Raw genomic sequence first — 24706 nt, 5'->3', positions numbered from 1 at the left:
AATCAGTTTACTTATTTATTTTTTTGGTGGAGGTACTGGGGATTGAACTCAGGACCTTGTGCATTCTAGGCCTGCACTCTACCACTGACCTATACCCTCTCCCATGACCACATTTTTAAAATTAACAATTTCCTTGAGAGAAGCGCATTCCAGCCCTTGCTTTGGGGGTAGATGTGAAATGAGGAACAGCCAAGAGAGTTAATATAAGTAAAGTGCTTTCAACAGGGCCTGACACATAAATGGGATATTGGAGTTAACTCATATTTTGATCCTCTTTTGTTCTCTCCATTTATCCACTCTAAATCCTCCCCAACCTCTCTCTTATTTTTGGTCTGTGAATGTGTGTGATCATTTACAGAGGAGGACTAGGAGTCCGGGGTGGCGTTGGGTTTTGGGGTTCCTGGGTCATTGGACCCCTGGGGAGGGAGCTGGGACTCTAGAAGGCACTGAGAAGGGCCCAAAGGAAGCAGCCACCACAGGAATGAGGGGGAGGGAAAGCAGAGCTCGAGGACTTAGTGGGTTTAAAGAAAGGTGAGTCTTAGGACGGTGTGAAAATGGTACTGAGAAAAATCCAGCAGCCTAGGGAGGGTTGGTCCTTTCATCTAGTGATTGGGCCCTTTGGAGATCACTGTCAGCTGGGAAACCTGGAGGGAGTAGCTCGGCTCCTGAGAGAGTTCCTTTTAGCTTTTCTCCAAAGCTGACATAGTGGCAGCTGCCTAGGGCAGCAATCAGGGTTCTGCTTTGCTTCATCTTGAGTTCTCAACAGTTCCAAGGGTATAAGCGATGATGGCAGATACTGAGCCAAAGCACTAGAGGTGGCCTTCCTCAGATGCCAGATGAAGATTTTTGTGCTTCCATCTTTCTTTTCTTTTCTGTGGCATTCTCTCCGCCATCCCTTCTTCTCCCCACACTCATCCTCTGGGCACTCAGGGCACCTGTACACTTGACTGTGCCCCACCGCCCCTCTAAACTTGCCACCAGGAAAAGAAGTGATTCAAACACTTCAGCAGAGAGCAGAAGCAAGCTCCTTCACAAACTGGCTTCCAACTACCCCAGCAACCTTATTTCCCACCACTCCCCTCTTTCCAGCAATAAGCAGTGTGATACAGTGACTGAGCACAGATTTGTGCCCATACAGACCTGGTATGGAATTCTGGCTCTGTCATTTCCCATCTTTGGAACCTTAGGCAAAGTCACTTATTTCTCTGAGCCTCAGTTTTCACATCTGAAAAATGATAATCATGGTATACTAAAAGTCCTCTTAACAGAGGACCTAAAGCCATATGAACAAATGACTTAAAGTCATATAAACTGGGAAAATAGCCCATCTTCTCTAAGATCACCTTTTTGCTCATAAGGATCTATGAAATTTACAAAAGGCTTCAAATCCTCCGGACATATGGTAGCCATGTGACTGGGCCAATGGGTGAATTTTCAAATACTGATTGTTAAGTAGTGCCTCAAAGAATTGTAATGTCCATGTTCTTACCAGTATATGAACAAGGGAAATTTTTTTTAATTTAAGTATAGTCGGTTTACAATGTTATATCAATGAACAAGGACAATTTTTGTTGGCCTACAAACCTGCCATGTAGCATTCCCCAAGGAAGCCATTTAAACTTAATCACCACATTTCCTGAAGCTCTGAGCTCTGCCTTTGAAAATAGGACTGCATCTCAGTTGGCGCTTCTGAAGAAATGGTGGTGACCATACACCGCAGCACTACTAATTTCTTAAATGAGACTTTCGACTTGGTTCTTTTAGACCCTTTTTCACTGTGAGTTTAAGTCACGGGGACTACGCTTCCCAGGGAGTCTGAATTCAAAGCATGCTCAGTGCCAGGCATTGACGAGTAGGGAAGAGAGGATATTTGGGGACGCAGGCTGCGGAGGTGGTTTCTAGGGGCCACTAAAACGACTGAGATCCTATCAAGCAGTCTACTCCACTCGCGAGGATAGCACACGCACACGCACACGCACATATACGAATTTGCCACACCAAGGTTTGGATTGGATTGAAAAACGCAACAGACAACGAGATGACGCAATACACCCGCGCCACCCGCGCGGCGACCGCCTCTGAACTCCAGCGCGAGTAGGCGCAGGCGCGCGACCTTCGTGGGCGGGGCTCGGGCGGTGGCGCCAGGGAGCTGTGCGGCGGATTGGCCGGCCGCGACGCTGACGGTTGGCCCTGCCCCGCCTCCATGCGCAGGACGCATGCGCAGGGCGGGAGAGAGGGACATTCAATCTCCAGCCGAGATAAACGGAACCCGGTCTGAGGGTCATGGAGGCGTCCCGAGGGTTTGCGGAAGCCGGGGCCTTAAGCCCAGAGCAGGCTGCCCGTTACCTGAGGTATGTCTGGGCCGCTGGGCGGGTCTGGCTCACGGGCCCTGGCCGGCAATGGGGGTGTGTGTGGGGGAGTCCTCCTCCAGGGACCCAAACTGCTGAGGTGGAGCCTTGTGAGACGCGCGCCGATGTTCTCAGAGGGAGGCGTGGAAATCTCCCCAGATTTCTAAAGCCTGGGGAGCCCCGATGCTGGGTCAAATAACTCTCCGGTATGAACTCCTGAAGAGCCAGAACTTCAATCGACCAAGGTCTTTCTTGGGTCTACAGCGTTCAAAATTACCATCTCGAAATCCATTTCCTTTTAATATGTAAAAATTGGTGATGCGTTATATTATTATTACTAAATTTAAATATTATTTTCTATTATATTTTGATTTTATAATTTAATGTATACATTTTCGGTCAAGGTTCAACCTTTGGAGATAGTTTTCTTTTTCATATAAAATACATGTTGGTTTATTAAAGATATAAAATTCACTTTATATATGGTAAGATATTTCCTTTTATAGTCTCTCAATGATTTTTGTATATGTTGTGTATTAATATACAGAAATGTACATTAATTTTAAGATCGTCCCCCAAAAGCCTTTCTTGGGTCTTTCCAGCCTTGGTGGGGATACAGAGAGGGTAAAACACTGTCCTTGCCCCCAGGTTGTTTATGATATAGTTGTGAAAAGAGATAGGTAAACCATAATTGCTATGTTGGTTGATAAGTGCTGTAAGAGGTATAATGGGCAAGGCATACTACAGGACGGAATAGCCAACTACAAGGGTCAGTGAGCTCACGTGAGAAGACATTTGTGTTGAAAAACGAGCATTTAATTTTTTTTAATTGTGATAAAATACAACATAAAATTTACCATCTTAACCATTCTTGAGTGTACAGTTCAGTGGTGTTAAATACATAAACAGTGTTGTTCAACCATCACCACCATCCATCTCGAGAACTCTTTTCATCTTGCAAACCTAAAACTGTACCTATTAGACAACAACTCCTTATTCATCTCTCCCTCAGCCCCTGGCAACCACCATTCTACTTTCTCTGTGAATTTGAGTCCTCTTGGGACCTTATATATAAGTGTAATCATACAGAATTTTTGTGTGTGTGTGTGTGTGTGACGAGTTTATTTCACTTAGTATATGTCCTCAAGATTTATCCATGTTGTGTCATGTGACAGGATTTCCTTACTTTTTAAGACTGAATAATATTCCATTGTATGCATAATATCATGTTTTGTTTATTCATTTATCTCTTGGTGGATACTTGGTTTGCTCCCATCTCTTGACCATTGTGAATAGTGCTGCTGTGGACATGGGTGTGGAGAGATCCTGCTTTCAATTATTTTGGGTATATATCCAGAAGTGGGATTGCTGGATCATTTGGTAATTCTATTTTTACTTTTTTGAGGAACTGCCATACTGTCTTCTGTAGCAGCTGCACCATTTTACATTCCCACCAACAGTGCACAAGAGTTCCCATGTCTTCACATCCTCATCAACACTAGTTTTGTGTTTTTGTTGTTACTAGCCATCCTAATGATAGTGAAGTGGTAACTTGTTTTTTTTTAATGGAGGTACTGAACCCAGGACCTCGTGCGTGCTAAGCACACACTCTACCATTGAGCTATACCGCCCCTCTGACTCATTGGGGTTTTGATTTGCATTCTCTAATGATTAGTGATATTGAGCATCTTTTCATGTGTTTATTGACCATTTACTTGTATATTTTCTTTTGAGAAATAATGTTTTCAAGTCTTTGCCCATTTTTTTCGTTGGGTTGTTTGTTTTGTTGTTGTTGAATTGTAATTCCTTATATATCCTGGATATTAACTTCTTATCAGGTGTATGATTTGCAAATATTTTCTCCCATTCTGTAGGTTGCCTTTTCACTCTGTTCATTGTGTCCTTTGATGCACAGAAGTTTTAAATTTTGTTGTAATACAAAGAAATAAATTGGAGCAGTGGAATAGTTCCATCTTCTTTTCAAAAAAAAGAAAGAATGTTTTAAAGCTGTTAAAAGAAGAAGGTCTCCTTACAGAGGAGTAAAAGCACACCTTTGGACTAAGTTACATGACTTCCTTAAGGAAGACTTGGGGAAAATAGGGAGGCACTGTGGTAGTGGTAGAGTGCTGGCTTCAGAGCTGGGCCATTTAGGGTTCAAATTCTGGCTCTGCCACCTGATAGCTGGGAGACCTCAAGTAAGTCCCCTGACTCTACTGAGCCTCAGTTTTCTCATCTGGAAAATGGGGATAAGGCTTAAGACCTTTAGTCCCCAACCCCCTCTTTTCCCTGCGCAAGCAAACGGGCCTCTTGCCCTGATTCCCCAACCCTGCCTCTCACACTGGCATCTGTCTCACTGCTCCCTTGTACTTTCTTCTGAGCATGAGCAAATGGTCTCTTACCCAACCCCCTCAAAAAGCCCCTCTTCTCACAGTCATCATCTTGTACCCTCACAGTCCCCACTTTTCTGTCACATTTCCCTGTCTCTCCTGACATCCCATTTCCCATGAGCCGTTCAACTGTAACAATCCCTCTTTGGTTTCTCCTGATCTTTCTCAGTCTCTCCCACCCTCTTCCAACCCCTCCTCCGCCCCCAAAACCCCCTCACACAAAGCATTGCTTTCTCTGTCTTCTCAGTTGCTCGTCATTCTACTCCTTGGCACCATCCTCCTCTCACAGTTTCTCTGTCTCTCTCTCCCTCCCTCTCTCCTCTCCCCTTTCTGTCCCTCTCCTTCCCTGTTTCTTTGCCTCTCCTGCCTAAGAGATGAAAGAAAACTGAAATTTGCTGTCACAGGGTCTCTGTACATGTGTTTTTCTTGTCACACACCTTCATCTTCTGTCACATACAGTGACTCTGTCACACACTCTATGTCATCCATCCTCTCCCTTGGCAATGTCCGCCCACCAGCTCCTCCCTTGCCCACCCTCTCCTCTGGTACCCACCACCCCTTGTGCTCTCAGTACCCCCTGCTTGCTTCCACTCTCTGTTGTCCCTCTCCCCCTGTTGCCCCCTCTTTCTCTTTGTCTGGCATTCTCTCCCTCCTTCCCTCCCTCCCTCCCCCACCTCTGTTTCTTCCTGTTGCCCATTATCTCTTTCTCTGTGTCACCCACCTCTGTCACCCACTCACTCTCTCTGACACTCATTCTCTCTTGTTCTCTCCCTCTCTCCCATTGTCTCTCTCTGTCACTACCACCCCCTTCTCTCTGTCACCTACCTGTTCACACTCTGTCAAATACCTGCTCCCACTTGTCCATTCTCTCTCACCCACTTACTCTTTCTGTCTGTCACAGGCGTGAGGTAATACCTCACTGTGGTTTTGATTTGCATTTCTGTAATAATTAGTCATGTTGAGCATCTTTTCATGTGCCTGTTGGCCATCTTTATGTCTTTGAATAAATGTCTATTCGGGTCTTCTGCCCATTTTTGATTGGGTTCTTTCACCATTTCTATTCAATATTGTAATTCCTTATGATTCAATATAATAGAGGTTCTAGTCAGGGCAGTTAGCAAGAAAAAGAAATAAAAGGCATGCAGATTGGAAAGAAAGGCAAACTATCTGTATTTGCAAGTGACAGGATCTTTTATGTAGAAAACCCTGGTGAATCCACACACACACAAAAAAAGAAACCTGTAATAGCTAATAAATGAGTTCAGCAAAGTTGCAGGATACAAGATCAATATTCAAAATTTAACTGTATTTCTAGACATAACAGTGAAAGAAATTGAGAAAATAATTCCATTTACAAGAGCACCACAAAGAATAAAATGCTTAGAAATAAATTTAACCAAGGAAGTACAAGACTTACATACTGAAAACTGTAAAACATTGTTGGAAGAGGTTCAAGAAAGCCTAATTAAACGGAAAGATAGTGTTCATAGGTTGGGAGACCTAATCTTGTTAAGATGGCAGTACTCCCCAGAGCGATAGACAAATTCCAATGCAATATCTTATAAAATCCTAGCTGGGTTTTTTGTTTTTGTTTTTTGTTTTTGTTTTTGTTTTGCAGAAACTGACAGGCTATTATAAAAGTCTTAAGGAAATGCAGAGGACCCAGAATATCCAAAACAATCTTGAAAGATAACAAAGTTGGAGGACTCACTGTACCTGATTTCAAAACTCCCTACAAAGCTATAGTAGTCAAGACAGTGTGGTGCTTATATAAGTTAGACACAGATCAGTGGAATAGAACTGAGTCTAAATTCTTCTTTCCTGTAACGTAAGACACCCATGCTTCAGGCATTTGCTAGGTGAAGAGGATTATGGTTGCTATTGTGTTTTGTTGTCTTGGTTTTTTTTTCCCGTCTGCTCAGCAGGCTTTCACATTCACCTTCTTCTGGTGATGGAGCTTATCATCTGCCCACTAGGATGGGCAAGTAACCTTTTTTAATGTTTTTGTTCTGAAATATAAGACATATAGGAAAATGTGTAAAATGTAAATATTCAATTTAATGGTTATTATTGTAAACACCACCTAGGTCATAGTATTTATATTCCTGTCTTAATAGAAGGGCTTATCTACGTCCCCACTGGGGTGTCCTGAAGGTGAACTGAAAGCAAACTTGAGTGTTCAGAATTTCTTTCTAAACATCCCAAGGTATGTGCCAATTCAGGATTAAATGCTTGCTTGAAGCCCCAGAGTTTTGCACTCCAGTGCAGTGGTTAACCAGATAATCCTGGGCTGGAAGATCAGGAGCTGGAGGTACCAAAGATCTATACCTACCATAAAGGAACCTAATATTGTTCCTGGAGAATTTTTCAATTTTAGTTCGACTTTATCTCAAAGGGCTAGTCAGGATGTTCACCACCAAATGCTCCCCCAAATAATGAAACTGTTTTTTCCTGCTGAGGAGCATTGGCTGGTATGATCCATCTGGAAACCAAAGCACATCAGCTGTGCCAGAAAAAAAGATAATTTTGGTTTTGGCATAATTATTAATTAGCTGCTTCTTCCGGAGTAATTAGCTAGCAAGTTCAGCTGCTTTATGAGGTCATGTTGTTAACATGTAATAGGATGCTATCTTCTGTTTATTCTGGTAGAAGGGTATTTGCCCAGTTCAACCAAATTTTTCAAGTCTTAAGTCACAAAGGAGGGGAACTAGATCCCTGTCTGCCTCTACCCACTTTGGAATAAGCCTTGCTCTTCCTGCCTGCTTATATTCTCTTTGTAACAGTGTATAAAGGACCTAAATGAGCACTGAGTACCTTGGATCTCTTTTGGGCCGTATGGTTTGGTCCAGATAGTTCTTGTCTGTGGGATCCAAAGCCAGTGACACAGATAAAAAATACTACAGAAAGTCTTAATTGTTTGAGATGAACTAGAATACATAGATGGACAGTGTTAAGCCCCAAACCAAACCTTGTGTAGGCTCCTATCCTGAGAGCCCTAGGCCTACCATTTTTGGGGGGATGGGGGGTGGAGGAGAAAACATTTGGAGAGGAGATACAGCCAAAGTTGATGGTACTTTTTCTGAGATAAACCAGAGGTCACAAACTGGCAGCCCATGAGATATGTTCACAGATAAGTTTTGTTTGCCCTGCCAAGTGTTTTAATAATGTATGCGTTGGCAACATGGATCAACCTGGAGGACATTATGCTAAGTGAAATAAGCCAGTTACAGCACAAATACTACATGATTACATTCACATGAGGTACCTATAATAGTCACAGTAACGCAAACAGAGAGTAGAATGATGGTTACCAGGGACTGGGAGTAGAGGGAAATGGGGAGTTGCTGTTCAGGTATAACGTTTCAATTTCTAGTGAATAACATGAATGCAAGATGAATACATTCTAGAGATCTGCTCTACAACAGTGCCTAGAGTTAACAGTATTATACTGTATAATTCAAATTTTAAGAGGGTAGATCTCACATTAAGTGTTCTTATCACAATTTTAAAAAATAATGTAATAATTTTAAAAGGAATAAAAACCCATCATGATGGGCATACCCAACAAATGCATGCCTCAGTTACCATTTAAAGATCAGGAGAATTCACACAAAAATCAGGTAATTAGGTCTATTTATTTATTTATTTTTAGAGCAGATACTGGGGATTGAACCCAGGACCTTCTGCATGCTAAGCATGCGCTCTACCACTTGAGCTATGTCCTCCCCCTGCCCTTTTTTTTAACATTTTTTTATTGATTTATAGTCATTTTACAATGTTGTGTCAAATTCCAGTGTAGAGCACAATTTTTCAGATATACATGAACATACATATATTCATTGTCATATTTTTTTCACTGTGAGCTACCTCAAGATCTTGTATATATTTCCCTGGGCTATACAGTATAATCTTGTTTATCTATTCTACATATGCCTGTCAGTGTCTACAAATTTTGAACTCCCAGTCTATCCCTTCCCACACCCCTGCGCCTTGGCAACCACAAGTTTGTATTCTGTGTCTGAATCTGTTTCTGTTTTGTATTTATGTTCTTTTTTTTTTTTTTTTAGATTCCACATATGAGCGATCTCATATGGTACTTTTCTTTCTCTTTCTGGCTTACTTCACTTAGAATGACATTCTCCAGGAACATCCACGTTGCTGCAAATGGCGTTATGTTGTCGGTTTTTATGGCTGAGTAGTATTCCACTGTATAAATACACCACATCTTCTTTATCCAGTCATCTGTTGATGGACATTTAGGTTGTTTCCATGTCTTGGCTATTGTAAATAGTCCTGCTATGAACATTGGGGTGCAGGTGTCATCCTGAAGTAGGGTTCCTTCTGGATATATGCTCAGGAGCGGGATTCCTGGGTCATATGATAAGTCTATTCCTAGTCTGTTGAGGAATCTCCATACTGTTTTCCACAGTGGCTGCACCAAACTGCATTCCCACCAGCAGTGTAGAAGGGTTCCCTTTTCTCCACAGGCTCTCCAACATTTGTCATTTGTGGACTTTTGGATGATGGCCATTCTGGCTGGTGTGAGGTGATACCTCATTGTAGTTTTGATTTGCATTTCTCTGATAATTAGTGATATTGAACATTTTTTCATGTGCCTATTGATCATTTGTATGTCTTCCTTGGAGAATTGCTTGTTTAGGTCTTCTGCCCATTTTTGGATTGGGTTGTTTGTTTTTTTCTCATTAAGTCGTATGAGCTGCTTATATATTCTGGAGATCAAGCCTTTGTCAGTTTCATTTGCAAACATTTTCTCCCATTCCGTAGGTTGTCATCTCCCCCTGCCCTTTACTAACTTTTAAGGGATGAATGGGAATTAGCTAAACGGTGGGGAAGAAGGTGATGTACATGGCATTCTAGACAAGAGATTTCTGTGTAAGGATTCAGAGGCAAGGGGAAGCATGGCCCCTTCAGAGCAGTGTAGGAGTTTAGTATTGCTGGAACACTGTGGAGGTGGAGGGAGTGAAAGCAGATCTTTGGACCTTGATGGTAGGCCTGGGAAAAATATAATATGGAGGCAAGGTGGAATGACGGATAGAGCAGCGCCTTTGGAGTTTTCAGGCTTCAGTTGCAATTCTAGCTCTGCCACTAGCTTTGCCAGCTGTGTGACTTTGGACAATTTTTGTGACCATGCTGAGTCTCAGCTTCCTCATATTAGAAAATGGCCCCATCTGATCAGTTGTTCTGTTCCTTCTCTTAACCAATTATTGTATCTCTTCCAGATCACTCCACTTCCCACCTACCCACACCCATCCCCTTAAACAAGCGGCAGCTCCTCAAAAACCTAAACATAGAATTTCTGTATGACCCAGCAGTTCCACTCCTAAGTATGTTCTCAGTAGAATTGAAAACAGGGACCCAAACAGGTACTCATACACCAGTGTTCATTGCAGCAGTATTTATAAGCGCCAAAACGTGGAAACAGCCCAAGTGTCCATCAACAGATGAATGGAAAAACAAAATGTGTTTACATGCAATGAATTATTTTTTCAGACTTAAACAGGAGTAAAATTGTGACACATGCTACAATATGAATGAACCTGGGAAACATTATGCTAAGTGAAATAAGCCAAATACAAAAGGACAAATATTATATTATTCCACTTGTATAAGATACCTAGAATAGGCAAATTCACAGAGACAGGAAGTAGAAGTTATCAGGGGCTGGGTGCAGAGGGGAATGGAGAGTTATGGCTTAATGGGTACATAGTTTTTGTTTGGGGTGATGAAAAAGTTTTAGAAATAGATAGTGGTGATGATTTTACAACATGAATATAATTAATGCCATTGAAGTACAGTTAAAATGGTTAAAATGGCAACTTTTATCTTGTATCAAATTCACCACAATAAGAAAAAAATCCCCAGAAATTCATTCTCTCATCATTCTGGAGGCCAGAAGTCTGAAATCAAGGTGTCAACAGGGTTAGTTTTCTTTTCGGAAGCTGTGAGAGAGAATCCATTCCCTGCCTCTCAGTTAGCTTCTGGTTGTGCTGGCAATCCTTGGAGTTCCCTGGCATGTAGATACATCACTCCAGTCTCTGCCTCTGTCTTCACATGGCATTCTCTGTCTGTGTGTCCAGATGTACCTCTTATAAGGACACCAGTCGCTATATTAAGGCCCACCCTAATCCAGTATGACCTCATCTTAACTTGATTCTACCTGCAAATGCCCTGTTTTCCAAATAAGGTCACATTCACAGATTCCAGGTGAACATGAAATTTTGGGGGATGCTATTCAAGCTAGTACGAAGCCACTGCTGTGGATAAAATCTTCTGGGGGAAAATATATAGAGTCAGAAAGGCAATGACAACAGGAAGATCCTTGGAAATACCAACATTTATATGGGGCAGGCAGAGGGGGAGGGATTCAATATGGAGACTGTGAAGGAATGGTTAGAGAGGCAGGAAGAAATCCTGGAGATAGTGTTGTGTGACACTGTACCCAAGGAGGAGGGAAAACTTAATGAGGGAGATACTGGTCAGTGGTTTTAAATGCTGCAGAAAGATCAAGAAAGATAAATACAAGAAGTGGCCATTTGGTTTAGCAGTATGGAGGTTGCTGGTGCCCTTGGTGAAAACAGTTCCATTAGGGTGGTTGGTGCTGGGGTAAGAAGCCAAACTGCAGTATGTTGAGTTATGACTCCCAGTCATGTATGCCTTTGAACTGAGAAGCAGCAATCTATGGGCAAAGCAGGACCCCTGCCTTTTTCTGACCCATCACCCAGATTCTACTATTAACATTTCACTCTGCTTGTTTTATCACATATCTATTCTACCAATCAATCTTCTTTTTTGGATGCATTTCAAAGTAAATTGCAGACATCAGGGTATTTCCTCCTACTTCAACATACATAGCATTAACTAGATTTCAATATTTTAGGTTTCTTTTCATTTGAAGTAAAATTTGCATAACAAGAAATGCACACACTTTAAGTGTACATTTAGAGAGTTTTGACAAATGCATACACCTATGTAACCCAAACCCCTGTCAAGGTATAGAACATTATCATCACCCCAGAAAGTTCCCTTATGCCCCTTCCCGGGCAATTCCGACTCCCACCTTCTACCTCCAGAGACAACCACTGCTCTGATGCCTTCCACCACAGATTAGTTTTTGCCTATTACAGAGCTTCACATAAGTAAAACTCACACTGCTTCTACTTTTATGCCTGGCTTCTTTGGCTCAGCATGTTTTTGGGATTCCTACATGTATGAATTCATGTTTGTCTTCATACATATGCTAGTTCTTTCTTTTCTATTATTAAGTAGTATTCTATTGTTTGAATGTACCATAGATTGTTAATCCAAGCTGGTAGACACTTGAATTGTTTCCAGTTTTTAGCTATTAAGAGTAAAGCAATGTAGGAGTTTTTTTGTTTGTTTTTTTATTCTTAGATGTCTATCTCACAAATGGGGCTAAGCAGGGAAAAGCTAATTATTAAATAATTAATAGTACTTGCTATTTGACTGAAATGTGAGCCATATTCTCTAATTTATTACAGAAGTTGCTATTTAATAATATTAAGTTTATAAGTGATTATTATTATTTTCCACTTTGATTAAAATAACCATCCCTGGAAATGAGGCCCAAAGACTGCCATCTCCCAGGCTTTTTCTTCTGTACGATCCAGGCTTTGATGGATCAGTTTCCAATTTTGACATTCAGGTCATCTGCAGTTCTTACATCAGCCACACATGTTTTATTGGTTCCGATTGAGAATCAGAAGACTTAATCAATTGTGTCTTATGCACCCATATGCACCTTGACGAGGGAGCTCCTTATCAGGGAGCTGGATCAGGAGAGGGGAACTGAGTTCTTGTGGAAAGAACAGTGATAACTCTACTCACGTGGACTGAGATTAACAGGACCAGGCTCCTATACCCCTACCAGGGGCCTGGTGTCTGGTGTTCAGGTTAGAAAAGAGCAACTTCCAGTTACTCTGCATGTGAAACCCATGAAGTTTTATTGGGTCAGAGTCTTTGCATTCAGTTTCCTGTCCTGTCACATTCCAGAGGAACATCATAGGGACTGTTCCAAAGGGCCCTCCAGATTAAGGAAAACCTAGTGCTTGTCTCTGCAGTTTAAGCTTTTGTCTTTTCAGCTGCTGATTTGCAAACACTGGTGTGTTTAGCTGGGCTTACCCTTTTTGGGTATAGGTATAGCATGGCTAATTGGTTTCTCTGGGTAGGAAAACTTTGTAACATTTAAGTCTGGCAGTCCCTCTGGAGAGGAAAGTCTTCTCAAGGTATCAGCCAAGGAATGGAAGGGTGGAAGGTGGGATGGGATTATTGAGTTGCCTGTGGTTGAAGAAGATTTTGCATCCAGGGAAACAGAAAGAGCTTTTGAGCTGAGATGGTTTTAAATGGCCACTTGGACAGGATTTCTTAAGGCAAAGACATTTAGGTGGAGTTAGAACCCAGGGAATTAGCAGCTGGGCAGTTCTGCCAATGAAAGGGTAGTTTTGTAGGTACAGGACTTGTAGCCCATATTTAATGGTTGCATCTTCTTCCTCCAGGAGCTATTTGTATATAATCTTTCTGCATATTCTTTAAAATGATCCTTAAAGGGAACCATATTCTAGGCATGTAATTTCAGGTACAATCATTAAAATGTAAAGAGTATTGTTTTATTGTCCCTTGCTATGGAATTAAAATCTCTCTTTTGAGTTAACAGTTTTGCATCTGAATAGTTCTTTAACATATTTGAGTTTCACATATAGGTATCTTTTAAAAATTATTTGGTAATTGAAAATAAAAACTGACATTCTTCCCCTCATACTCTATACTGTGTTTCTTCTTGTCCTTCTGCTTGAGAGGAGGTTCTTTCTCCTGAACTAGTTACTCTTTCCTTGTTCTCTTGGCTCCCAAGCAGGCCTGGCTTCTCCCCAGCCAGGTCCAAGGAGAATAGGGGAGCAATTTTGGGAAAAATATTTGAGCCCACGAAGTGTTAGCTGAGTTCCCCGGATCATTAGGAGACATGATTGCAGCATGTAGTAAAAATGACATGTTCTCCCTTCTAAGCCCAGGATTAGGAGTTAAGTGGCTCAAACTGTATTACAGAAAGCAATGTAGTCTTGTAAATAACCAGATATCCAGAGCAGTGCTATAAAAAGCAGATTTTACTTTTCCCGCCTGATTCCATTATAGGGAAAGAATACTGTCCTAGATCCCACTTCATTGTTGGAGCAGATAGGGTGGAGGGTAAGAACTGCAGAGCAGCATCAGACCTGCTGACAAGGGTGTTTTCAGGGACTGGGAAGGCAGTTTGGCTGAGGGCAGGGGTTGGACCTAGCCAAAAATTGGTGGCGTCCAAGGAATACTGTAAACTCCAGTTGTGGTTCAGGCAGAAGGTTGACAAATGTGGCAGTTCCAGTTAATGAGTAGAAAGAACCAGCAATATGAGTCTTAGGCTGGTGGTAAGAAGTCTAGGCAGTCACCATTTTAAAGGTTGGTATATAGTTTATGGGGACCCTGGTCCAGAGCTGGGGTACAGGGGCAGCACTTTACTCTCTAGGGAGGAGACCTGGCTGGAGTTAGAAGCCCAGGCTTCATATGGGTTCAGGATAGTGGGTAGATTACTGGTTTAGAACTTACAGACAATCTAATAGTAATTAAAAAATGACATAAACCAAGGCAGAAGACCAGGTGAAGGCACCCTGGGGGTGGTAAGGACCAGGAGGAAAGGGAAAACAGTGAATAGGTTCAGGGTCTGGCTCTTAGTGGGAGGAGTCTATCGGTCGCCACTTTGGCTTCATGTTTGAGACCAGAGTAATGGGGAATGTAACTTAATTCCAAAGCCCACCAGAGTAGGGGGAGTGGGTAGCTAACCTGCCAGGGTGTGAATAACAGAGTTGTGTAGTTAGCAGGCCCTTTTCTTCCTCTTTTCCTCCTTCTTGTCTTTTCATTCAGTTGACTTTTACTGAGTGTCTGCTCTACGACCTGATCCCAGCCCCAGTTATCAAGGAATTCACACAAGCAGGCAGCTACACAAACAGATGATTTTTTTTCTTTTTTCTTTTTAAACAAACTTTTAATTTTAGAGTAGTTTTAGATTTACAGGAATATTGCAAAGATAGTACAGAGAGTTCCCATATACCCCCACCTAGTTTCCCCTATTGTTAACATCTTAACATTAATATGGTATGTTAATTACTGTTAGTGAACCAACAGTGATACATTATTATTAACTAAATCCATACTTTATTTGGATTTCCTTAGTTTTCCCTAATGTCCTTTTTCCTGCTCCAGCATTGTACCTAGGTCACTATATTACAGTTAGTCGTCTGTCTCTTTAGGTTATTCTTGCCTGTGACAGTTTCTTAGACTTGCTGTTTCTGATGACCTTGACAGTTTTGAAGAGTTTTGAAGGTCAGGCACTTTGTAGAGTGTTCCCCCGGTTGAGATTTGTCAATGTTTTTTCTCATGATTAGACTGGGGTTTTGGGTTTTGGAGGGGAAGACTACAGAGGTAAAGCACCCTTCTCAGCAAATCATATCAAGGGTTCATACTTTCCACTGACTTATCACCGTTGATGTTGACTGTAATCATCTGGCTGAGGTACTATTTGCCAGGTTTCTCCTCTTTAAAGTTACTCTTTCCCCCACTGCACCTTTCCATACTGTACTCTTTGGAAGGATGTTACTATGTGCACTCCACATTTAAGTAGTGGGAATTATGCTCCATCTCCTTGAGGGTGGAGTATCTACATAAATTATTTGAAGTTATTCTGTATAGGAGATTTGTCTCATCTCCTATATTTATTTATTCACTTATTTGTATTAATATGGACCCATAGATATTTGTTTTATACTTTGGGTTATAATCCAATACTACTTTATTTGTTTTTCAAATTGTTCCAGCTTTGGCCATTGGGAGCTCTTTCATTTGGCTCCTGTGTCTCTGACACACTCCCATCATTGTGGGGTATTGTTTGTTTGTTTGTTTTAAGCACTTCCTTACTTTCTGACAGTACAAGATACGCCACGCTCATCTTATAGATTTCTTGCTACAGTCCATCCTAGAATCAGCCATTTTTCCGAGGAGCCCTACTTCCTTTTATTGAAGAATGGTATTAGAAACCAAGATCTGGGTGTTAGGTGTGCTTGTTGCTACTGAGGTTTCTTTGCTTCTAGGCCCTCTCAGCTGACAGAGCAAGAAAATATATATGTATACTAACCCATGTGTGTACATGTGTCTACAAATATTTCTAAGTGTAACTGTCTGTATCTGTGTTGAACATGGCTTTCTACTGATGTCTCCAACTATGATTCATTACCCCATGGATCATTCTAACCTCCTCTTGCTAATCTGTAAACTCCCACTCCAACAGTGAGAAACCTGGCTCCCACTATCTGCCATCCATTTACTTAATTCTTCATTTCTAGTATACATGCATTGCAGTATCAGAACTGTTAGCCTGTACCCCTATGGGAAACAACTTTATCCACTAGTGTACACATTTATGTTGTTTATAGCATTTCTTTTGGTTTTAGTCTTACAGACTTCATTTCCTAGGTTACTTAGGTCAGCACCTTTTCCTTCCCACCCTTCAGTAAGGTTGTTTCATTCATTTGTAATACAGATAGATTGTTTTGTAATGATTTTAATACAATGTGTTAAATGTACTGACAGAGGTGAACACATAGGGGAGTATTGAAGTGGAACAACTGATCCAGCTGGGGGATAGGGTAGGGATGAAAGGCATCCTAGAGGACCCACAGGTGAGGCCTGATCTTAAAGCAGCTCTTGGAGTGTGGTCTCTGGACCACAAGCATTATCAGCACCTGGGAACTTTGTAGAACTATGAATTTTGGGGCCTCACTGCAGAATCAGAAAATCTGGTGTTGGGGTCCAGCAGTCTGTGTTTTATCCAGCCCTCCAGGAGATTCTACAGAACATTGAGAATCACTGTCAGTGAGGTCAGCTTGGTGAAAAGAGAGGAGTGTGCTCAGAAGAGGAGGGTGGCATGAGCCTAAGCGTTAGAGGACACAAAGTAGTATGACAGGCATAAGGGGTTAAAATAAAATGTCTGAGGCAGGAAGTGGCAGAAGTTAAGGAAGAGAGGTCAGCAGTTCCTGGCTATATAAGGGAGGGCTTGGAATACTGGGCTTAGGAACTTAAACTTCATTCTGTAGGCCATAGGGAGCCACTGAAGATTTTTTTCTTGTTATTGTTAACAGCTTTATTGAGGTACAATTCACATACCATACATTTCACCCTTTTTTAAAGTGTACAATTTAATAATTTTTTAGTATATTCAGAGTTTTGCACCCATCATCACAATTATTTTTAGAACATTTTCATCATCTCCTCCAAAGAAATTCCTTACCCTTTTGTCACCATCCCCTTGACCCAGTCCTCAGATCTCCTCTATCCCCAACCCCTGGCAACCACTAGTCTACTTTCTTTCTCTATGAATTAGCCTATTCTGGACATTTCATATAAATGGAATCATAAAACGTGTGGCCTTTTGTGACTGGCTTATTATTTCGTGTAGCAGAATGCTTTCAAGACTCATTCGTGACATAGAGAACAAACTTATGGTTACCAGCGGGTATAGGGGGTAGGAAGGGATAAATTGGGAGTTTGAGATTTTCAGATACTAACTACTATATATAGAATAGATAAACAACAAGTTTATACTGTATAGCACAGGGAACTATATTCAGTATCTTGTAGTAATCTATAATGAAAAAGAATATTAAAAGGAATATATGTATGTGTATGTATGACTGAAACATTATGTTGTACACTAGAAATTGACACAATATTGTAAACTGACTATACTTCAATAAAAAAAGAATCCAGAGTTAAAAAAAAGACTCATTCATGCTGTATCATGAATCAGTACTTCATTTCTTTTTTATGGCTGCATAATATTTCACTGTATGGGTATACTACGCTTTTTATCCATTTATCAGTTGATGGACATTTGTGTTATTTCCCCTTTTGGCTTTGTAGTACTGTTATGAACATTCATGTACAAAATTTACTGTGATCAAATGTTCTCATTTCTCTTGGGTATGTACCTGGAAATAGAATTTCTGGATCACATAGTAACTCTATGTGTAACTTTTTGAGGAACTGACAGACTTATTTCCAAAGCAGCTGCACCATTTTACTTTCCCACCAACAGTGTTATTAGAGTTCCACTTTTTCCACATTGCTGTCAACACTTGGTATTTTCTCTTTTTGATTCTAGCCATCCTAATTGGTATGAAGTGGTATCATTGTGGTTTTGGTTTGCATTTCCCTGGTGACTAAAATGATGTTGATCACCTTTTCATTTGCTTATTGGCTATCTATATATCTCCTTTGGAGAAATGTCTAGTCAGATTCTTTGCCCATTTTAATTGGGTTATTTGTTTTTTAATTGAGTTGTAGGAGTTCTTTATACTAGGTACAAATCCTTTGTCTGGCACATGAGTTGCAAGTATTCTCCCATTCTTTGAGTTGTCTTTTCACTTTCTTGGTGGTATCCTTTAAAGCACAAACGTTTTTAATTTTTTAAAAAAGTTTTTAATTTTGATGAAGCCAAATATATTTTTTCATTTGGTTGCTTGTGTGTTTGGCATCATATCTAAGAAACTATTGCCAAATCCAAGGGCATGGAGATTTACACTTATATTTTCTTCTAAGAGTTTTGTAGTTTTAGTGCTTATATTCAGGTCTCTGATTAATTTTGAATTAATTTCTGTGTATGGTGTGAGGTAGGGGATCAGTTTCGTTCTTTTGCACATGGATATTCAGTTGAAAATACTATTCTTTCCTCAATGAATTGTTTTGGGATCCTTTCAAAATCAGTCGACTGTAAACCACTGAAGAATTTTAAGCAGAGGAGTGACAAGATTTCTTTTATGTTTTAAGACAATATCACTGGCTGCTATGTAGAGGATTTCTTGGAGGGGCCAGGAGTGGTTGTAGGGAGACCAGTGAATAGGAAGTTGCAGTTATCCAGCCCAGAGATTATGGTGACTTGGACCACAGTAATGGTAATGGAGATGGGAGAGAAAGACAGGTTATATTTGGGAAATAAAGTTGGTAGGACTTGGGGACTATTGGCTAAGGTGGTAAAAAGAGGGAGAGGTCAAGGGTGACTCATATCTGGGTTGGAGTCAAGGATGATCTTTAGATTTCTAGTTTGTATGGCTAAGTGGATGGTAGTGTCATTTATTACCACACAAATGGAGAAGCATGTTTTTAGAAGGAAAATTATAAGTTTAATTTGGGATTAACTGAATTGGAGATGCCTGCGAAACTTTCAAGTGGAGATATCCAGAAGGCATTTGGAATATGGGTCTATACTAGAGCTTGAGGGCAAGCCCTGGGTTGGAGAGAGTGCTCTGGGAGTCATGAGCACATAGAGGGGAGTGGAAACCCTGGGGGAGGATGAGGAGAGAGTAAAAGGAGTGAGAAGAGGGCCCTAGACTGAGCCCTGTGGGAGGAAGAATAAGTCTTAAGAAGGACACAGAAGAAATGGCCAGTGATGGGGGAGGAAACCAGGAGGCATCTATAGGAATCCAGTGGAAGGAAAGAATTGTAAGGAGAGGATTATCAGTGGTGTGAAATGTGTCACAGGGATCCAGAAAAATAAGGCCTGAGAAGTGCTCATGTATCTTCCTGTTTCCATGCTCCCACAGTATGGGTTGGGTGGTTGGTTTTACAAAAAATATCACTCCATACTTCTTATGGGTGGCAGGTTTTTTTTTAATACTGTGGAACCAGTAACCTTTGCACATACATTTCCGACAACTAGTGCCTGAAGTTGTTGATAGCAGTGTCTGCTGGATATTTGTGTCTTTAAGTGATACCAGCTTTCATTGGCATCTTCTGTTCTAATCTTTCCCATGCTGAATCAAGGATATTAAGAGCTCAACTGTGGTTTGAATTCCGAAATGGACTCTTAAGTGTTCCTAGACTGAATGTTCAATCAATTTCCTTTTATTCTAATCTTGTATCAATCTCTCTTAACCTATTTTTTAAATTATTTTTTTGTAGATATGTGAAAGAGGCCAAAGAAGCGACTAAGAATGGAGATCTAGAAGAAGCACTTAAACTTTTCAATTTGGCAAAGGACATTTTTCCCAATGAAAAGGTGATGAGCAGAATCCAAAAAATACAAGAAGCCTTGGAGGAGTTGGCGGAACATGGAGATGATGAATTCACAGATGTGTGCAGTTCTGGCCTGCTGCTTTATCGAGAGCTGCACAACCAGCTCTTTGAGTACCAAAAGGAAGGCGTAGCTTTCCTCTATAGCCTGTACAGGGATGGAAGAAGAGGGGGCATCCTGGCAGATGATATGGGATTAGGAAAGACTGTTCAGATCATTGCTTTCCTTTCTGGGATGTTTGATGCTTCCCTTGTGAACCATGTGCTGCTGATCATGCCAACCAGTCTGATCAGTACATGGCTAAGAGAATTTGTCAAGTGGACTCCAGGAATGAGAGTTAAAACCTTTCATGGTCCAAGCAAGGATGAACGAACCAGAAACCTCAGTCGGATTCAGCAGAGGAATGGCGTCATTATCACCACATACCAAATGTTAATCAATAATTGGCAGCAACTTTCCAGCTCGAATGGCCAAGAGTTTGTGTGGGACTATGTCATCCTTGATGAAGCACATAAAATAAAAACCTCATCTACTAAGTCAGCCATATGTGCTCGTGCAATCCCCGCCAGTAATCGCATCCTCCTCACAGGAACCCCAATACAGAATAATTTACAAGAACTGTGGTCCCTGTTTGATTTTGCTTGTCAAGGGTCCCTGCTAGGAACATTAAAAACTTTTAAAATGGAGTATGAAAATCCTATTACTAGAGCAAGAGAGAAGGATGCTACCCCAGGGGAAAAAGCCTTGGGATTTAAAATATCTGAAAACTTAATGGCAATCATAAAGCCCTATTTTCTCAGAAGGACAAAAGAAGAGGTACAGAAGAAAAAGTCAAGCAACCCAGACATCCAACTTAGTGAAAAGAATCCAGATGTTGACGCCATCTGTGAAATGCCTTCCCTTTCCAGGAAAAATGATTTAATTATCTGGATACGTCTGGTACCTTTACAAGAAGAAATATACAGGAAATTCGTGTCTCTAGATCATATCAAGGAGTTGCTAATGGAGACGCGCTCACCTCTGGCTGAGCTTGGTGTCTTAAAGAAGCTGTGTGATCATCCCAGGCTGCTCTCTGCACGGGCATGTCATTTGCTGAATCTAGGGGCTGTCAACTTCTCTGCTGCAGATGAAAATGAAGGGGAAGATACCTCAGATGTGGACCATATTGCTCAAATAAGTGATGATACACTGATGGGAGAATCTGGAAAAATGATATTTCTCATGGACTTGCTTAAAAGGCTGCGAGATGAAGGGCATCAAACTCTGGTGTTTTCCCAGTCAAGACGAATTCTCAACATCATCGAACGCCTCTTAAAGAATAGGTGCTTTAAAATACTGCGCATCGATGGAACAATTACTCATCTTGTAGAACGAGAGAAAAGGATTAGCCTATTCCAGCAAAACAAAGATTACTCTGTTTTCCTGCTTACCACGCAAGTGGGTGGTGTTGGCCTCACACTAACTGCAGCAAGTCGAGTGGTCATCTTTGACCCTAGCTGGAATCCCGCAACTGATGCTCAGGCTGTGGATAGAGTTTACCGAATTGGACAAAAGGAAAATGTTGTGGTTTACAGGCTGATCACTTGTGGAACTGTAGAGGAAAAAATATACAGAAGACAAGTTTTCAAGGACTCACTAATAAGGCAAACTACTGGTGATAAGAAGAACCCTTTCCGCTATTTCAGTAAACAGGAACTGAGAGAGCTCTTTACAATCGGGGATTTTCAGAACTCTGCAACCCAGCTGCAGCTTCAGTCTTTGCATGCTGCTCAGAGGAGATCTGACAAGAGCCTCGATGAACATATTGCCTACCTGCACTCTCTGAGCATAGCTGGAATCTCAGACCATGATTTGATGTACACACATGATCTATCTGTTAAGGAGGAGCTTGATGTGATAGAGGACTCTCACTATATTCAACAGAGGGTTCAGAAAGCTCAATTCCTTGTTGAAACAGAGTCTCAAAATACAGAGCTCTTAATGGAAAGACAAAGAACTGGCAATGAGGGGGTCTGGCTGAGAGAACCTATATTTCCTTCTCAGACAAAGAAGAAATGCCCTGAATTCAATAAGCCACGGCCTCAGCCTTCACCCTTTCTACTTACTCATCACACCCAGGAAGAAGAAATCAGTTCCCAAATGGCAAGTGTAATCATTGATGATCTACCTGAAGAGAGCAAGAAACAAGATCTCTCCAGTATAAAGACAAATGTTACCATCCCGCAAGATGGTAGGCACCCACGTGAAAGTACATTTGATGCTGACTTTGTAGCTTCTTTACCCAAGGGGTGTGGAAATGTGGAAGAAATGTGGACTGACTCTTCATCGGGTACAGCGCTACAAAAAGAGTTATCGCGAGAGGGCCCTTCACAGGAGGCACCACAAGAGAGCCCTCTGGGAAGTGCTAATTATCTACAGAGCAAGTCAGTCAGAGCTGATCTTGGGGCAAACCTAGATCAACTAGAGGATGATGAGATTTTCCATCACTGTACTTCCTGGCCTGCTAATCCTACAACAAAAGAATATCAAAGTAGAGAATCAAATGTATCTGTTATTAAAATAGCTGATGATGACTTATCAGCATCCTATCATGCACTGCAGGATGCTCCAGAGAATGAGGCCAAGTTGGAAGAGGAACCATTAGCATCTTCACCCCAGTATGCATGTGACTTCAATCTTTTCTTGGAAGACTCTGCAGATAATGCACAGAATCTTTCCAGTCAGTCTTTGGAGCGCGTGGAGAAAGAAAATAGCTTGTATGTTTCTGCAGCTAATTCTCGACCAGAATCTGTGCACAGCAAAGCACGTCTCAGTGTAGATCTTTCTGAGAAAGATGATGAGCCAGAAGAAGAGGTGGTTAATGTGAAAGTTAGAAGTAAAGCTAGACGGATCAATTCAGATGACGAAGATGAAGGTGATACTTTTAAAGATACTTCAAGCCCCAATCCATTCAGCACACCTCCCTTCCCGTCTTTATCTGTAAAACAGTTTGATGCTTCAACTCCCAAAAATGACCTCAGTCCACCTGGAAGCTTCTTTTCACATCAAATATCTAATAGTATAAATAAGTCCATCAACTCTAGAAGATCCCTAGCCTCTAGGAGGTCTCTTATTAATGTGGTTTTAGACCACGTGGAGGATATGGAGGAAAGACTTGACAGCGGCAGTGAAGCAAAGGCTGCTGCTGATTATCTGGAGGAAGGAGCAGAGGAAAGCAGCAGTGAAGCCCTAGAGGCTACAGAAGATCCTTCCAGAGAAACACTGCCTTCAGAAAATAAGTCCAGCCAGTTAAGCTCACCTATGCCCGGTGCTCCGGGTCAGGAGGCCTCTCCTGGCGACCCTGAGCCTTTGTCTGGAGAACAGTTGGTTGACTCTCCCCAGGATGAGGCGGTGGAGGCTGCAAACGACTATGAGACTCTTGTCTTGCGTGGAAAAGAGCTGAAAGAGTGTGGAAAAATACAGGAGGCCTTAAACTGCTTAGTTAAAGCACTTGACATCGAAAGCTCAGATCCTGAAGTGATGCTCATGACTTTAAGTTTGTATAAGCAACTGAATAAAACTTGAGACTGTAACCTGTTTATTGTATTTTTAAAGCCAAACTGAGTAGGCAGTACTTTGTTCCCATAATTGGGTTCTTTGGGAGCATGAAGCATTTGGGCTTAAGGCAGGAGGGAGAACTCAGAAAGAGAGTTCTTGTTTCCAACTTTCTTGTAAATTCTGCCTTTACTGCCTGTTCCCCCTCCCCGCCCCCGTACATATATTCTGGTATTCTGAGCCCTAGGTTAATATTTCTTTACTCAGATATTTGTGTATTTTTCTTTTAGGCATACTCTATAAAATAAACTTCATAGAACTTTGTTATTTCTAGAAAAATTTTGGTAAAATTATTCTGGTCATTTTCAGTTTTATTCTGAAAATGATCAATTTTGTATCACACAGTTCAGATAATTAAACTTATTTTTCTCAATGTTTTTCACTCACTTTCTTTCACTGAGATGATTGATTATTGGCAAATGCATACAGAAATTCATTGAGGCAGAAGTCAGTCATTAGTATTCTATTCCCAAGGCCCACTTATTAATATGCTATTTTGGGCTTCCAACTCACTATAGCTGAAGACTGGGATAAGGTGCGTGGTGCTGAACTGTATCACTGTTACCCAACCCTGCAGTCACTTGGCTGACCACTGAGGCATCCTTCACTCACCCCCAACTACTTTCTGACACACACTAGCACATCATTATCTTTGGGTTATAGACTGAAAAGGTGTTTGGTTCCCTCTCAGAAACGTAAAGTGCAATTTTAGCACTGTTTTCTGTCACTAGAGATGATCAAGTACCTACTATATATAAAGCACTCTACATCGGGTTCTTGTTTAATGCTTACCATAATCCGTTGGAGTCAAGGGTGGCATTTCCATATTTTAGTTGAGGAAACTACGTACGGCCCAGTGAGGCTCTGACCTGCCCAAAATCACACAGTAAACGGTGAAGTGGATTTTTAACCATTGTTACCTAGTGAAAAGCCACTATAATAACCGAGCTGTTTTTACTCACAGCACTTCTGATACCAAATGTATGGTGTTTTTTCCACACCAAGAATTTCAGTTCTCTGCAGACACCAACTGGGTGTCGTACAATTCAACTCAACTCAATTCTGACACAGATTAAAGGGCTCACTTCTGTAAAGCTGCCCTCACTTCAGATCCTGGTTGCTAGCATTGAGTTCCTACATCATGCTTCTGCCCAGTTTGGCTACTAATCGAGGGTTCCCATGACTGCCTCTTAAGGTTCAATAATTTGGCAAACCAGCTTATAGAATTTAGGAAAACTTAATGACTAGTT

The 24706-nt window shown here is 41.3% G+C and overlaps 1 protein-coding gene across 1 annotated transcript; it reads left to right on the top strand.

The window, feature by feature from the left end:
* The first annotated feature begins 2224 nt into the window (after positions 1-2224).
* ERCC6L (ERCC excision repair 6 like, spindle assembly checkpoint helicase) lies at positions 2225-23829 on the top strand. The gene is made up of 2 exons (XM_006218463.1): positions 2225-2351; positions 19751-23829. Exons 1-2 carry the CDS (start codon positions 2284-2286, stop codon positions 23424-23426), a joined length of 3744 nt encoding a protein of 1247 aa, XP_006218525.1. The 5' UTR covers positions 2225-2283; the 3' UTR covers positions 23427-23829.
* The last annotated feature ends 877 nt before the right edge of the window (positions 23830-24706 follow it).

Source organism: Vicugna pacos, chromosome X, assembly GCF_048564905.1.
Source record: "Vicugna pacos chromosome X, VicPac4, whole genome shotgun sequence".
In the NCBI taxonomy this organism is placed as follows: Eukaryota; Metazoa; Chordata; class Mammalia; order Artiodactyla; family Camelidae; genus Vicugna; species Vicugna pacos.
Note: the sequence above shows the minus strand (reverse complement) of the source record. Positions and strands in the feature narration are given on the sequence as shown.

Bases quoted from the DNA above. Each gene is read 5' to 3' on its own strand.
- ERCC6L (XM_006218463.1), top strand. From the start codon at position 2,284: ATGGAGGCGTCCCGAGGGTTTGCGGAAGCCGGGGCCTTAAGCCCAGAG. The intron at 2,352-19,750 runs GTATGTCTGGGC...ATTTTTTTGTAG, and splicing joins CAGGCTGCCCGTTACCTGAG to ATATGTGAAAGAGGCCAAAG.